The sequence below is a fragment of the Sparus aurata genome, chromosome 5 (assembly GCF_900880675.1).
Source record: "Sparus aurata chromosome 5, fSpaAur1.1, whole genome shotgun sequence".
Classification (NCBI taxonomy): domain Eukaryota; kingdom Metazoa; phylum Chordata; class Actinopteri; order Spariformes; family Sparidae; genus Sparus; species Sparus aurata.
The window spans coordinates 35364398-35378754 of record NC_044191.1 but is presented as its reverse complement, the minus strand read 5'-3'; the positions used below and the strand labels follow the sequence as shown (position 1 = coordinate 35378754).

At 42.3% G+C, this 14357-nt stretch overlaps 1 protein-coding gene across 5 annotated transcripts in view; it reads right to left on the bottom strand.

Annotated features, from left to right (window-relative positions):
* Nucleotides 1-2190: 2190 nt before the first annotated feature.
* The window catches only part of LOC115581325 (trichohyalin-like), a 35658-nt gene continuing 23491 nt past the window's right edge, over nucleotides 2191-14357 (bottom strand). For all 5 annotated transcript variants that reach the window (XM_030416310.1, XM_030416314.1, XM_030416313.1 and 2 more), the window contains 7 exons: nucleotides 8560-8669; nucleotides 7553-7712; nucleotides 6603-6759; nucleotides 6282-6412; nucleotides 5364-5506; nucleotides 5178-5266; nucleotides 2191-4414 (listed from right to left, as the gene is read on the bottom strand). In XM_030416310.1, coding sequence (XP_030272170.1) covers nucleotides 5191-5266; nucleotides 5364-5506; nucleotides 6282-6412; nucleotides 6603-6759; nucleotides 7553-7712; nucleotides 8560-8669 — 777 coding nt within the window. In that variant the 3' untranslated portion in view covers nucleotides 2191-4414; nucleotides 5178-5190. The remainder of the gene's footprint in view (nucleotides 4415-5177; nucleotides 5267-5363; nucleotides 5507-6281; nucleotides 6413-6602; nucleotides 6760-7552; nucleotides 7713-8559; nucleotides 8670-14357) is intronic.

Here is a 14357-nt window from a genome sequence, read left to right as displayed (position 1 = left end):
TCAATCAAACATTGTGGGCGGTACTTTGCCGCCTTCTTGTTGTTGTGTAAATGTTGGACTTTCTTCAGGCGGCGCTCCTTCCTGTGTCTGTTCAGCCACGGAGGCTCTCGCTGCTCCTGATGACTTCACTTCACATGATCATAATCAATAAGGAGATGCTTCATTATTTGCTTGTACATAGCTGAGATTCTGCTCCAACACACTGATTGTGTGGATGAAGTCAATCTGATCATGAAATCACTGAACAAGAGTGCTTTAACAGACTTTACTGACGGGACGTGTGAACAAACTGAAGCTTTAAATCATGAATAAACAAACATGAACAGAGTATTTTCTCCTCGTCTTCATTCAGGGTTTCATACAGAGCTGATGGAGAACATGTCAAACTAATATGAGAGTTCATTAGCTGAAGTTTGGCTGCAGTTCCTGTATTTTACTCCAGTATTTCCATTTTCTGCTCTGTTGTACTTCCACTCCACTACATTCTGCCAACAATGTAAAAAGAAATATATACAACAAAAATATACAAAATAAAGCAATCTTACAAGGCAGCATGTGATAAAGAAAAAATGAGATAATATTATTATATTAAATGTAAACAACCAACGTAGCCTTTGTTAGCACTGATAGCTGTCAGGCTAGCTTTGTTAGCACTCATTGTTTTGAAAGTGTGTTGTGATGTTGTAACTCATTGCTGGTTAGCAGCAGCAGCTGGCTGTGGTAACATTATATGTTGGTAAAGCTAAAACATAAAGATTAGTGGTGCTACATGTTTTATTTTAATGTTTCCCTCAGTGATTCCATCAGTATGCCATCGGGCAGCAGCTCTCTGCTTCACTCGAGCCAAATACAACCCTGAACACAAGAACCTGGATCAGACACGCTGCAAAAAATGAATTAACCAACAAAACACACAAGAGAGAACGTTGGATTTCTCTTTAAAAAGTTTAATTTCTACATGATTTTTAAACAAAACTTGATTTAAAAGAAGTTTGATTCTATAAAAACATGTTTAACTTGATCAAAAACAGGAAGTGAGATTGTCAGTTTGGATTTCAACCTCTCTGTGTCCTCATGTCTGCAGAGCTTCTGTAGCAGAGGTTACAGCTGAGCTGATCTCACCATCCAGTCACAGTCTCTTATGATTTATACTGTTTTATCAGTTAAAGGAACAGTTCACTTAGAAATACAAATCCAGTCATTATCTCCTCCCTCCATGCTGATGGAAAGCCGGGTGTATCTGGGGACTAAAACTTAAAAAACATCATAAATTCTCTAAAACTACATTTAAACTTTGCTGAATTATCTGTTAGCACTTCCTGTTAGCAGTGAACCTGTGGATGTACAGACAACTATCACTGGATCACTGTGATACTGAAGACAACTTAAAAACATGATTTTTCTAAGGCAAGTTCTGCACATATGAGGAGCGTCCTTTCTTTGAGGATTTGTAAGCAGGTTGATGAAGTCCTCCTCTCCTCCTCCTGATGATATAAAGTCAGGTGAAGTGTCGTCGTCCACAGAACATTTCTGGAGCTTCACAGTAAAACAGAGTTGCTGACAAAGCAGCTGACTAATAAAGTTTGTATTATTACCTCATTAATAATGTAAATATTGTAAATCTTCTCAAAAACTACAGAGTGCTCCTTTAACTTCAGTGCAGAGACATTATTATTATCAGGCCTAAACAGGCAGTTATGTAATTAAAGACGCATCATTTAAGAACTTTAGTTGAAACATGAAACATAACAGATTCTGATGTTGTGATATATGATGTTAGCATGCTAACCAGCTAGCAACAACCTGCTCTGGTCCAACAACCAGGTGCACAAACACTCTCCTCAGCTGATTCTTACATACTGCTCCTTTACACTTTACATCTGTAGATCAGTCACTTTATTCTTGATTATGAAGTTTTATTGATCTTTAATAAGCAATTTATGAAGGCTAAATATGAAAAAAATACATTTTCAGTTGGACTGAGCTGCTGAAGTGATAGAAACTGATGAAAAGCTGATAAATGTGTGATAACTGCGGGGTAATTACAAAGACATTTGAAAGATGTTACTTGGTATGAACCTCCTACATACCACGACACCTGAGGACCTGTGACATGAAGTGTTGACTAACTGACATCTGGAGGAAATGTTCAGCTCAGCCACAGAAACTCCAGACGAGAGGACGAGAAACTCAAGTCAAGTAAGTTTTATTAAGAATGTTTTCACTTTAGGACACTGGCCGTACAACACAGTGTAATATACATCTGTACTTTCAAATTAAAAAAAGGACAAAGAAGGACATAAAAAATAAACCCTCAAATTTTCATGACAAAGTCAAAAATGTCACGTACACAGAAAACGGGGACGATCACTCCCGAGACTCGGTCGACACATTCACTTGCATTGCGTGAGCACTCCGACGGTCCAGGAGACGAGAGCGGAGGTCGGTGCTGTGGTGCATCGTGGGACAAAGTGCTTTATAGAAGCGCAGAGTGGGTGGAGTGGATGGGTGGAGGTCAGGTGCAAATGTTCAAAAGGTTTTAGAGTAAAAAACAGACAAACATCCGTCCACTTCTGAGCCGACACCCCGACGCTCTGACAGCAAAGATTGTGCATGCACGTTAACGCGGACAAGACGGAGGAGGGATTGCACATCCTATAGAAAACATGATGGAGTGTGTGTGTGTGTGTGTGTGTGTGTGTGGGGGTGGGGGGGGTGGGGGGGGTGGAGGTATGGCTTAAAATGGATGTTAACACTCATTCAACCTGTTAAAGAGATTTCATGGAGACTGAAGTGTGAGTTTGTGCTGAGAGTTCATGATTGACACAACAGCCCCCGTCCCTCCCCGACAAAGACAAGAACATCAACAGTACGCAGCGATGTGACACTGGAGTGTAGTGATGTAGTGATGCGCCTTAAAAAGGAGCATTTCACCACAAAACATGAAAAGTCAGACATGATGGGGAACATTTCTGGAGCTTGACAGCAGAGCTGCGTTCTCCTAAACAACTGAAGAAGCTGGGAACGACAGAAGAAACATCAAATGTCTGCAAACAGCTCGTCTGCTGTGATCCAAGAGGAGACAATATACCGACCCGCTTATCATCTTCACTGTAGCTGCTCAGATAAATGTGTGCACGCCGCGCTTGAACACCCAAATCTGAGAGGTTACTTGATCCCAGAAAACCGTTTTCACACCGAGCAAAAAAACACTAACGTGGCTTAAAAACGAGCAGTGAACACCCTCGCTTCCTCCACTCCTCAGGTTGGAAGTAAAGGCTGCTGGCTTGTTAATACTTTTAAATGTGTCTCTGTTCAAGCAGCTCAAACATCATTTAGTCAGCGCTCAGTTAAACAGACATTAAGTCAAAGATATTTAAAAAACTAAACACTCAGCAGAGAGCAGAGAGAAACGAGATGTATACATGTTGAAGCTCTGTCGGCTCTAACAGGACAGTTTCTCTCTTTTATCTATTATTTAACTGTTGTAGCATCTTTCAGTCGTGCTGACAAATGAAAGGATGGTTTGCTCAGTGTGTGCGTCTTCCTGGATGTTTCAACAGAGAGAAGCGTTTATCACGGGACGCATCGCTGACTTTCTACAGACGACGTCTACGTCTTTATCAGGATTTCGACACGTAAATAACATCTCTACAAATCAGTTTGTTGTCTCAGGGCTTGTGGAGATTTGGATGCCAGCAGACGAGCTGCATGGAGACATTTTCCTTTTTATTTTTTAAAAAGTTCCCAGCTACTTCAGGCAGTTCTGAAACGTCACCTGACCTCCATCTGCAAGAGGGCGAGTAGATCATGACTGAATGTTCATTTCTGGGTGAACTGTCCCTTTAATGCTGCCAAAACTAGCTCTCCGTCTTTGTTACATCATTGATTATACAAATATAACATCTTCTGATTTCTAACATGATTTACAGACGATCAGGTCAGCAGTGATTTGTTCTCTACGTTCATCAGAGTCTGAAATGTGATCCTGCGGCGCTGCTTGTGTGACGTCCGCCGACCGCCACTGAAAACAGGAACGTGTCCGACGCAGGAAACTAAAACACAAACATCTGGCAGACGACTGGCCGGATCGTCCTCCAGCGTGTGACGAAGAGGCGGCGTGGTCCCACAAGTTCATGACAGGAAGTAAAAATCACCTTTTTCTCCCTTTTCCTCGAGTTCAAGCGTGATGAAATGACTAAAGCAGAGCAGCCGGATGTTTTCTTCTCTCCGTAAAAAAAACAAAAAAAGGCACCATGCACATTTATCAACCCAGACGGGACGAGAGCGAAGAACGAACAAGACTAAACAAAAGTAGAAAAAAATACATCAGCAGCTGTCGATTCCCCTTCTCCTTCTCTCTGGGTCGAACGTTAAGGCTTCTGTTTCATAAAGATTCATCTGGTAAGGCATCCTGGAGGAGGACGAGGAGAGGAGGAGGATTATTCACAGCAACAAGCACTTTAAAACTGATGTCAACCTGAACTAAGAAATATCAAAACCTCAGTTCAACTTAAAACTCCACGAACACTTAGAATGGCTGCACACTGTTGAGACGAACAGAGCGAAATAATCAAGTTCCTGGAAGTTTGTTTTGTTTTTTACCTGCACGAAAGTGTCGTTAACTGACGAGCTGATCCAGTAAAACTCTTTCTTCATGCAGTAACATCGAAACATCGACGCTCATTTGGGGATAAATACCTTTTTTTTTTCTTTAAATTCTTCACAATAAAAGTCTCCTGTTATTTTATCATTCTGATGTTTTTACTCTGAAGCAACAAAATCAGGAACTGACCAGTGTTTGGGATTAGAGTACTCAGATTACTTTTCTGTGGCAACTGCCTCCCAACAACAAATATTAAAGGGAAATTCTGTTTAAATAACTAATTCATCCACTACAAGTGCTTCAGAAACAGCCAGAGAATATCGTGCTCATCAAACCCACCAGAGTTCATTAATAAAGTCAATCATTTGTATTTTCGGGCATCATAACGCAGTCGTTTTGCAATTCAAGTATTCGATTATTAAGTTACATTTTCAAAGTAATCTGTTTGTTGCCACAAAAAACAAAAAAGAAAATCTGATTCTTCTGCACTGTTTGAGTTTCTCTCTTTAAATCTGGATTCTCAGATTAAATGAATCTTTGTTGGTGCGACAGGATGTAAAAATCATCTCACCTCATTATTGACTTTAGCTGTCGTTGTCATACTGGCTCAAGCGCTTCTTGGACTTCAGCTCTTTCAGCCACTGGGGTGAGTCTTCCTCTCTGCACAGATCAGAGTGACAATCACGTTAACACACAAACAAACAAACAGCTGATCGATGTGGACGTGACTTCTGTCTAAACTTCTGCGGCTGCTCACCCGTTTTCTTTCCCACCAGGTGGGGGCAGCACGCGCGCCGCTCTGGGGAGGAAGGGCGACTTGGGAGAGCGAGACAGCTGAGAGGGAGAAGAAGAAGCTCCGTCGGTTTGATTGTCAGATTCGCCTCTTTTCTTCAGCTGAGCCTGAGGACAGAGAGGAGTGAAAACATCGCTCGAACACCAGAGAGGACAAAATATTGAAGGGAATTCTGGCGTCTTTAAACCGGAGGCCCTGTGTTCACACCTGTGTGCTTACCTGTGTTTTTTAGTCTGGAAATAACTAATGTTCTCTGAAAGTGTTTGTTTTTGCTGCCGACATGCTATGTTCAGCAACATTATGTTACAAATCCAGATCCTTTTTGTTTAACCAGAAACAGTCAGACTACGTCGCTCTCATCAAACCCACCAGACTCTGTTTCAAAACAAACATAAAGCTCACCAAACCTTCTCGTTTCCTCTTCTCACTGTTCCAACAATCACCAACTCTTGTCTGGTTAAAATAAATACTAAATCTAAATATTCTGGCTGCTTCTCTGATGTCTGACCTCCGTTTGTTCCTCTACAGATATTTTCAATCTTACTTGGAGGATTAAGAGTTTAAACCAAACCAGAGATGCTGATCGGTTGAAACAAGTTTTATTTTGTTTCTGTCGAGTTCTTATAATGATAAAATGATCACTTTTGTGAATGGAGTCTGGTGGATTTGGTGAGAGTGACGTACAAAAAGATCTTTTGATAAATAAACATCTGAGTGTGTCAGCAGGAGAACAAATGTTGGACGTCACAGTTGGTGTTTCAGTCGTCAACTGGATCGAATCCAAAACCTTTTTCTGCCTTTTAGTCTTTCCCCCAGCAGAAATCCGCTCTGTGCTTCAGTAAGCAGTCGCTGATTCACAACATTAAACACAAACATAATCACCTTTAAAGCTGAGGGGTCCATCCCGGGGAACAGAGCGACTCTCTGTGGCTGGGAGGCGACAGCAGAGCCTCCGTCAGCTCCTCTGGTCGTCTCCTCAGAGTCCGAGTCGTCTTTTCTCTCCGGCTTCGCTTCTGTCACAGAGACAAAACAAACACTGTCATGTGGAAACACACGGCGTGAGATCTGCTGCAGAAACAGAGTCTCAGTCCTCCAAAGTCTGAGTGATTAAACTCCTCAGTGCCTTTTTCAGTGTGTTTTAAAAGATTCTAGCCTGATGAACTACAGGACCTTTTAATCATAGATAAAATAAAATAAACCCACCGGTGGAGTCTCTGTACAGCCAGTCCTCGGTGGTTCCCTCCTCCGTCAGCGTGTTGCTCTGACGGGCGGCTCTGGTCGGACGCGTCCGCGGCGCTCGCTTCTTCCCCAGCTGAGCTCTGGAGCGAAGAGCGCTGGTGTCCAGCAGAACCACCGGAGCCTGAACGTCCACACGCGAGATTTACCACATCAGTAGAAGAACAATTAATCATCAAAGACATTTTTATACAAAAATAGCAGAACATGCTGTTTTCAGCCACTGAGATGTGGAAGTTTCCTGCTTCTCTCTGTTTTATATCAAATTAAACAGAATATTTTGTTGTTGGACTGAAAGAACAGGACATTTATGGAGATTCTTCACTATTCTCTGACAATTCATAGACTGATTAATTGATTAATCTAGAAAACAAAAGTCAGACTAACATTACGACCCCTCCCAGTTTGCTCTCACCATGATGCAGCTGATCACTTCCTGCAGGAGCTGAAAGTCAGGGAGGCTCGTTAAGGCGACGTGCTGACACCTGGCCAGGCCTCGACCAAGGATACAAATGCTCAAAACATCTGGTGACGCAACCAGGAAATGCTCCAAAGGTTAGACCGTCACATTTAACAACGGCTGACGAGGTTAACAAGGTCTCTCTGAAGGACTCGCCTTCAAAGAGCACAAAGGCCGAGTCCTTCAGAGGATGCAGACCCTGAACTGACACACAGCAGATGAGTCAAGGCTGGCATTTGTATCCTTGGTAGAGGCCTGGCCAGGTGTCAGCACCTCGCCTTAACGAGCCTCCCTGACTGCCAGCTCCTGCAGGAAGTGATCAGCTGCATCATGGTGAAGGAGGAGTCGTAACACTAATCCATAATGACAATAATCACGTATAAATATAATCGAGGGAACAAGCGTCAATGCTGCTGTTGCTAAAGCGCTGAGCTGTGGTCGCTCAGGTCAGACTTACATCGGGGAAAGACGGCAGCTGGCTCTGTGACGAGGACGACGGCAGGAGGCTGTCCACAGCGTCCACCTGGGAGGCAGCATCACCTGGTGTGTGTGGGGGGGTGGGCTTCCTCGGTGACGGGCTCAGATTGCTCTCTGAACTGGGAGTGGCCGGAGTGAGACTGAAACAACAAGAGACTGAAGTTTAGAAACATTTCTGTGTGGATTCAATCAAACAGTCCGAGTCACAACTTCACTCTTGTTCCTGTCAAGATTGTGACGAGGCTGCGATGTAGATGATGCAGCTAAAATCAGACAACAAGATAAACGATCCAATGAAATTTAATTTTTCTAGTTCCAGTTTCTTAAATGTGAAGATTTGCTGCTTTTTGTTGTAATTTCTGACAATAAATGAAGAGTTTTTGAGTTTTGGACTGTTGGTTGAACAAAAGACGACATTTAAAGACGGCTCCTTGGGCATTTAAAGAAATTGTTATTAATTGCGTAAAAATAATCGGTATATTAATCTATAATGAAAATAATCAGGCCATTGAAGAGATTATCACGTGATAATACGCAGGTGTATAAAGGTCTAAAATGTTTTATTGTCATGTGTTTGTGTCTGTTCTTATTTTGTGGTCTAAATCTAAACGTCTTCATTCTTCTCGTGTTGATGCATGTTGTCATTTTATGTTCTGACCACAGGAGGTCGCTGACGGATCGTAATAAAACTGCTGACATCTGTAGTAGTTCTTTAACTTTTTATAACAATCAACACTGTGATAAAAATCAGTTCATCGTGCTCCAACACAGCGTTCTGTGGCACAGAGCGATCTCCTTTTTCAGATGCTTGTCGTCAGGATTAATTCATGTTTGGATTTTAGTCCTTTTAATCATTAAAAGAGTCACAGATTAAAACTTCAGCCCAGCTGTGGCTCGAGGTGTGTAGGAGGAGAAAGAGGGCCGACAAAAAAAGATAAAATAACGATGGTGGTGTTTAAACAGCAGAGATGTTTCCTGTGTATTAACCTGTCATCAGTGCGCAGGCCCGTCTCCCAGGTCCCGTACTGACTGTCACTGTCACGGACCGGCGAGTCCTTCCCCTCCTCGTCTCCACTCGGACTTTGCTTCTGCTGCACCTGGAAGCACAAACAGAGAAAGTAATGAATCAAACTGGATCACAGTTTGAGTCCATTCATAGCTGTATACTGCTCCACATTCAGTTTGAGCAGCAGAAATTACAAACTGTGTTCCGAGTCTGTAAATCTAAACTAAACATAAGACATTAGCAGTGAGGGATCATGGGAGTTTTCATCATGTAATCACCATCGCTGATGAAATCTATCTGACGTGTCTCATGTAGAAATGTTCACAGACGGACATTTAAGTTTTAATCATGTGATGTTTAGTCTCATCTGATGTTTCCCTGGAAGGTAAAGAAAGCAGCAGCTGTTTGGACCGTCTCATGTTTTAAATCAAGTCTCCGGTTACTGCAGTTGTTACCAGAATGCTGCAACTCTGTTTTGCTGTGAAGCTCCAGAAATGTTTTGTGGACTACGAAGCTTCACCTATTGATCGATTAGTTGTTACAGCTCTACAAACCAGCAGTCAGTGAAGCAGCGGTGCTGCTAACAGAGCTTCACCAGCAGCAGTGCTACATTAGGACAGATAATGGACGGGGAAGTGATGAGTTAATGGACACAGGACCGGAGCGGGGACAAAGACGGAGATGGGTTTGGTGGGTGTGTGATCGAGTGTGTTTGCTGTCTACTGAACCGTGGCTCTTTTAATGAGGCTGGTACAGAGGACATACTGTCTCGGAGCCACACAGAGGAACAACTACGCATGAACTGACAACCCTGGCCTACATAGAAAAAACAATAGAAACCCTCCTGCTGCCCGAGGGCAGGACGCAGAAACGTGATACACCTGGCTCTGTAGCTGCACAGGTTGATCCTAAACCAGCCGTGTTTATGCGAGCGGTGACGGCAGATCAGAGATCTCACTCAGAGAGCTTCATCACTGATGCCCTTGTTTTCTGAGAGTATGTGAGAGCAGAGATATTGAGTCAGACTGAACATCTGAGTGTGGCTGAGACGGATCTGCAGTGAGAGAAACGATCAGCGGTGCAGGATGTCGTTCATCAGCTGAGTCTTTCCTGACAGGAAAACAGAGGACAGTGAGGAGGAAGGAGAGCACTGATCCTCTTCTCAAGGATTTACAGTGCTCACACTTTTCACGTTGACACCACAGGGTCACAACACTTACAGTTAAACACACACACACTTCAGAGTCCTGCTTCAACTGACAGCCGTGAACAAAGCCTGTAGTCCACGTCAGGCTGCAGGTGGATCGTGCAGAAACACTCACAGCGTACTCTAGTTCAGCTAGATGATTAGTTCCTCCTCTGCAGAAAGATTTATTCACTGCAGTGCACTGTTGCACAAAATTAAATGTATTATTCGTTGGTGTTGCGTCTTCATCAACATATTTTTAATTGCCTTTTGGAGGTTTCGCTTTAGAAAAAAAGGTTGATGGAAACTTCTGCTCACTTGAGATTGTTTTAACCTTTTATAACTAAATAATTAATGCACACCTTTTTTCAAATAATAATTCAAACATATAACTGGAATAACTGATCAGTTGTTACGACTCCAGAGGAAGAAGAAGTAGCTGTTTCTGCTGTCTTTTGTCTTCCCGGATATATTTTGGAAACATGTCTCCACCAATAAAAAGTAAAACCCAGACTTGAACCTTTATGATACAGATACTTTATACAAAACTTGACAAAACAGCATCTGTAGCTGTAAGAATGTGAGTGTTGAACAACCAACGGACAAACTGAACACTTTGTTCTCCTCTTCTTCAGACTGCTGCTACATGACATCATCACATTTTCGCTGCCTAGCAAACAGATCACAAACAGCCTTGCTACTTCTCAGGAAACTACAGAAGCTCCACACAAATGATCATCAACATCTACTTCCTGTCAGTGAGTCTTTACATATACAGCCGTAGTTAGCACATGGATAGTGACTTTAAGCAGCGATGTTAGCGAAGGAAGGCTAATGCATCTCAAAAACATTCCTACAGGCTGCCGTAGAACTAAACAACAGGTATAATTTGAAGAAGATCCTGGAGATAGTGTAGTTACTGTCTACATGTTTACTCTGATAACCTTTTAATGTGAGAATCAGAACAGAAACATTTAGAAAGCATCTATATTTCTGGATCGATCCTCACACCACTACCTACAAACATTTTGTTGGAAGCGTTCTGAGAGCTGACATGTTTTTACGGATGATTTGAAGGCGATCAGATAAATGCGTCATCCTTCTCTCCTCGACCTGTTGCTGTACACTGTTATCACCGCTGTCAACACGCCAACACATCTTAAATCCAGGTCTCGTAAAAACTCTGCTGATAAAAATTCCTATCCTATGTGTGCGTGTGTGTTACTCAACCAAAAACACACCCTGAACACACCTTCACCTGCTCAGCACAGAGGACGGACGCCGTCTCTGCTGGAACATGTTGGAGAAAGCGGCGCTGCTACACAAACAGCAGCTACACAAAACAGGAGTTGTAAAAGCTTTTCAGATTCACAGTCTCACATCATTTATCATTAACTGAGTTATTGTCTGTTATCAGCCTCATGCTGAACTTCACTCAGACTCTTTGTACTTTCTTTTTCATGGCAGGCTGTATGAATCAACAATAACCGGTTTAACAGGTTTAATGGCCGAACAATACAATAAAAAAAACCTTTGAGCTCTGAGATTGTTCAACTGTTCTGCCGAATGGAAGCTCACAGGTGCTGTCGACCACAAACAGGGAAAATACGTGGATGGAGGAGGTCGACTGAACCAACAGGTCCAGCAGCAACGATTCATAGCTGTCAGGACGAAGGCTTTTCCTTAATAACATTAGCAATAGCCAGCTTCCCCGAGACAGGAAGGGTGTGTTCGAGGGAAACGACATAACAAAGAGCGGATGAATAGAAGGATGAAGGAGAGAAAGGGCTGATCACTAAATACGCCTGACTGACGATCCGAGGAGGAAGGGGCCGGAGCGAAGGCCTTGGAAACTTCATTTTGATAACAGGCTGATCGCTGAGAGCCACACAGAACAATGACACACACACACAGGACGCTCGATAGATCGCTCCAACGTCAACAGCTCAATGGAAAGTGATTTATTTCTATAAAGTGAGCAGTTCTGCTGCAGTAAAGCACCGAGCAGATGGCGTTACATCAGAGTGGAAAACACAGAGTGGGCAGCTACCGTCTTTATAATGAGTGTGTTTACGTGAATAAGCTCATAACGCAGTTAACGAGAGTGTGTGCTGCTGTCTGAACAGTCGGAATGGATAAGTGTGTTTCATCCTCCAATTAGAACTCAGTACTGCAGCTAACATCATTATCAGGGACGTTCCTGACGACTGCTTTCCGATGATGAAGCGGAAATTAAACTACTGATGGTAAAAGTAAGAAACCAGTCAGGGAACAGAAGATGAATTATTTCAATAATCGATAAACAGGTTTGAATCATTTTTTAAGTAAGTAAAAAAGTCAAAATTTAACAAGATGACAGCTTTTTAAATGTGAATATTTTCTGGTTTCTTTCCTCCAAAACAAAATACAACTCACTGAATCCAAACAACTTCTTATTGATAACTAGAATGACCTCGTCACGGTCGTTTGTCTCCACGCATCAGTCAGGTTGCTGTTCCTGAGCCATGGTGTGTAATAATAATAACGGGGAGAACAAGCTTTGTTTTCACAGGTCATTTAACCTCTGACCACTTATTCATGTTATTAGAGTAACAGTAATATTAGAGAACATGTTTATGAGGTCAGAGTGACCTTGACCTTCGACCTCTGGCTACCAATTTCTAGTCAGTTCATCCTTGAGTCGTAGTGAACATTCTTAGAAAATTTCAAGAAATTCCCTCAATGCTTTCACGAGAATGCGATGGACAGACGTACAACCTGAATACACAATGCCTCCGTCCAAGTCCGTCGCTGGCATAACAACATTCAACACAACACACAACATTCAACTTCAATAAATGTTCAGGAACTGATCCTGTGTGGCTTGAGATCCCAAACTGATCTGAAAAGATGTCTGAAACACTGTTTTGCTGTGAAGCTCCAGAAATATTTGATGGACTGCGAAACTTCTCCTGACTTTCCATCAACATGAGGGGAAGAGATGACGACTGGGTGAAGTCATCCTTTAAAAACAGCCTTTTCACTGAGTGACAGAATCTCAAAGCAAATATGTAAATAAATATTTAAAGGATGCTCGTTTAACTCGTTTAAGAAATGACTTATGACTTTAATAAAACAGTAACTTTAACTGGCTGGTATATCGAGGGCAGCCATGTTTAATCGACTGAACCTTCACATCCCTCCTCGTGCGGTCGGTTCTTCAGGGAGCTGATGTGACCACCTGAAATACTGCGAGACTATTAACAGCCATTAAAACACTTTCAGTCACAACATTACACTCTCATCGCGTCGCCACCGCTCCCCATCCTCGGCTCATCTGCTCTAATCTACGTGGCCGGGGTGGAGTGGGAAGGTATGCCGTCGTGTACACAGCAGTAATCGATATCAATATCCCTCAGATATTCAGAACGACTGCTCCCAGGGGCGCTAACCTCACGTCAACAAATGTGCATTCTCGCCACATGTCAGGGGGGCTTACATTAAGACGAGCTCTGCCGGGCCGTGTTTTTCATTCATTATATAAGTGCTTCATACAGACAGGCTCAGCGCCGCGGTACAAAGCGTCCGGTAAGAACAGAGTGAAAGAATGTAGAAACCTGACTTGGCTTAAGACTTTAACTCGGAGAGCAGTGGACCTGACTGAAGGGATTATTTCTCTCAGGCTGCTGTTTGTTTTCCTGCTTTTTGCCAACATGACGATAGTTTGAGTTTTTAATTTTTTGTGTTAAATCAATTAATTGGAAGTTATGTTGTTCAGTGCACACATACTCCAGTTACAAGTCTATACATACATATTATTACAGCATTTACACATTTATCCTGATATTTTAGTGTCGTTACTCAGCAATAAATCTCATTTTGTCCCGACATCACATCTCAGTGTTTCCCTGAAAAATAAAACAACTGGCTCTGATTGGTTGAGCGTGACGTCACCGTGGTCGAAGGCTCGTCTTACACTTTGTTCCCTCCACAACATTTAAATCAGACGAGTGCAAATACAACAGATCAGAATCTAAGAATAACAAGAAGACAACCACCTTTTATTGTCCTCTCTGTGATGAACAATCTGTTTCCTAACAAAATGTAAGGTTAAAGCGCAATTATAGTTTTTTATGGTGAAGTTTAAGAATATTTAGATTTTCTGAGAGTAAATTAATTAGTTACGCAATTAAAAAATACATTAACAAAATACATTTCAGTGATTATCACGATTAATATTGTCAAACTCAATCACGTTTCCTTCCTGCAGTATCAGAGTCATCGAAACTGATCAAATTAGAAAGAATACATCATATCATGATATTTTCTGAGATCATATTTAGAAATCACACACGTCACAGTCTCACTCATGAAGTCTGGTCGAAGTGACACCCGACAAAATCCTTTGAGATCATCAGTGACTTTATTCTTTTTCTACTTCTTTCACTCTTTCCGCTGACTCTCGACCTGCTGTAAGGATTAAATTCACCGTCGTGGGATCAATAAAGTTTATATCTCATCGTATAGTACATGTGTAGCCTCATGGGAAAATATCAGGGAGTGCCAACACAGCAATTCACAGGGAGAATCTGTAACAATAAACTCACGTCAAAG